This window comes from Micropterus dolomieu, linkage group LG03 (assembly GCF_021292245.1).
Source record: "Micropterus dolomieu isolate WLL.071019.BEF.003 ecotype Adirondacks linkage group LG03, ASM2129224v1, whole genome shotgun sequence".
NCBI classification, from domain to species: domain Eukaryota; kingdom Metazoa; phylum Chordata; class Actinopteri; order Centrarchiformes; family Centrarchidae; genus Micropterus; species Micropterus dolomieu.
In genome coordinates this window covers 28,820,846-28,822,967 of record NC_060152.1, presented here as the reverse complement: position 1 = coordinate 28,822,967, position 2,122 = coordinate 28,820,846, and the positions used below count along the sequence as shown (strand labels likewise).

At 40.7% G+C, this 2,122-nt stretch overlaps 1 protein-coding gene across 1 annotated transcript; it reads left to right on the top strand.

The window, feature by feature from the left end:
* Positions 1 to 1,214: 1,214 nt before the first annotated feature.
* Positions 1,215 to 1,773, top strand: LOC123968147 (dihydropyrimidinase-like; the record flags this gene model as incomplete). The annotated part of the gene is given in 1 exon segment (XM_046044682.1): positions 1,215 to 1,773. A coding segment is annotated over 1 exon segment (63 nt), but the record flags the coding sequence as incomplete, so codon positions are not given.
* Between the last annotated feature and the right edge of the window lie 349 nt (positions 1,774 to 2,122).

The following is a 2,122-nucleotide window of genomic DNA, read 5'->3' as shown; positions in this document are numbered from 1 at the left end:
CCCTGAGGCACACCATATTTAACTGGACAGAACGAGGAGACATAGTTGTTTACAGACACGCAAAACTTCCTATTTGACAGGTAGGATGAAAACCATTCTAGGGCAGTACCAGAGATCCCCACCCAGTGCCTCAGTCTGTCTAACATGATGTGATCAATGGTGTCAAAAGCAGCGCTAAGGTCCAGGAGTACCAGGACTGAGCACATGCCTTCATCAGCAGACATTAAAAGGTCATTGGTGACTTTAAGCAAGGCAGTCTCAGTGCTGTGGTACTTCCTGAAACCAGACTGAAACTTTTCAAATATTTTGTTATTTTCCAGTACAGTGAGCAGCTGTTTGGACACAATTCTTTCTAGAATCTTTGCAATAAAAGGCAGTTTTGAAATTGGTCTAAAAAATAAATTGATGGAGGGAGGGATCTAAACCAGGTTTCTTTAAAAGTGGGTTCACGCAAGACGTTTTAAAATAATCAGGGACACAACCAGTAAATAGGGAGCTGTTAAAAACAGAGATCAAATGGGGCCCAACAGAATCCATTACTTTCAGTAAAAACTTTGTAGGTATTACATCAAGTGGGCTGGAGGACACTCTCATTTGTGATACTGTTCAGCTCAGACAATTCGATGGGATAAAACTGGTTAAAACTGTCTTGTTGCTGGTGAGGAACCTCTGAGTAAGAGGCCGCGGGGGTAATAGAGGCTCTGATTGACACCACCTTATTGGTAAAATAAGATAACAACAATTCACAGTAATCATTACTTCCGGCTGAGGCACGAGGAGGGGTTGGGTTTACCAGCTGATCCACAGTCTTAAACAGAAACCTGGGATTGTGTTTATGTGTAGTAATGAGTTCAGAAAAATAGTGCTTTTTGCTGGTGATAGCTTTATATTTACTGTACAGATGTGACAGTGGTATCTACCTTCTCATTTGACTCTCTATTTCCCAAAAATGTAAGGGAATAGAGAATGAATATACCAACTCTGAAGAGAGCTAGGGTTCAATGTATTTACTGATAATGGTAATCCATTATTTCTTGTTCATAAAGTGAGCATCATAAGTGGAAAAATAGAGGACATTGAAATACTGCTCACATGTAAAGCCCCTTTCAGAGGACTGAAAATCAGATTTATGTTGAATTTGAAGCAACCAGATCCTGATGAGGTACTACACATAAAGGTCACTTAACCTTTCTTTCTGCTTTGTATTTGGCCTGCAGGTGGGGAAACCTACAGCTGTGATCAGAAAGCCCTATGAAGGCAAAGTCATTGCTGTATGAACAACTGACCTAGAACATGGCACTTGGAATCTCCAGCTGTGTTTCTCCAGTACAACGCAGAAGCTACCAAATTCAACACAAATGAATGCTGTTTCCCACTGATAAACCTGCTGTTAGTTGTTTCTGCATTTTTTAACATTCTAATTTTTAAAATTCTAAAATTTTTCAGCAAGTCATACATAAAGGTGGTTGTGTTGGTCTTTAGGTCAACTGTGAAGGTCAACACTGAGGTCAGTGCTCTGTCTGCAGATAATATCTTTGTTACATTTGTTCAGCTGTGTGAGGTTTCCAGTTCAGCTCTGCTTAGCACGCAGGGCAGTAGAACCCAGTATACTGCTGAAAATTATATGTGCTCTGACATACATTACACAATCTAGTAATTCAGTGTAAAGAATAAAAATAGGGCTTTTACTGGGCATTTTAATTTAATTTTCAACCCTTTTTTTCCAATACTTTTGTTGCCATTGGTAATTAAACTGATGTTTTTCACCCAAAAGTCTCCGTCCCTTGATGAAATACTCTCAACTGACATGTGTGAAAATATTAAGATTTTCTTTGCTGACCCAGATTGACTCTGTATTTGCATATTCAGCAGGATTGCAGATTATCATATATGCACTCCATCTATGCCCATGTATGGACTGTGTTCATTCCTTCCCTTGGTAAAAAGGTCTGTGGCTGTCACCGAGCATCATGTGGCAGCTTCCTATTGCGCTGGCATGCTGGCGTGGTATTATGCCACAGGGCCAGTTGAGACATAATGTGAGCTTATCAGGTTGCCACACGGGTCAGCGGCAGCGTGTGAGTCACAGAAGGCCTACTCATCCTTGAGCTGTACCACTTCC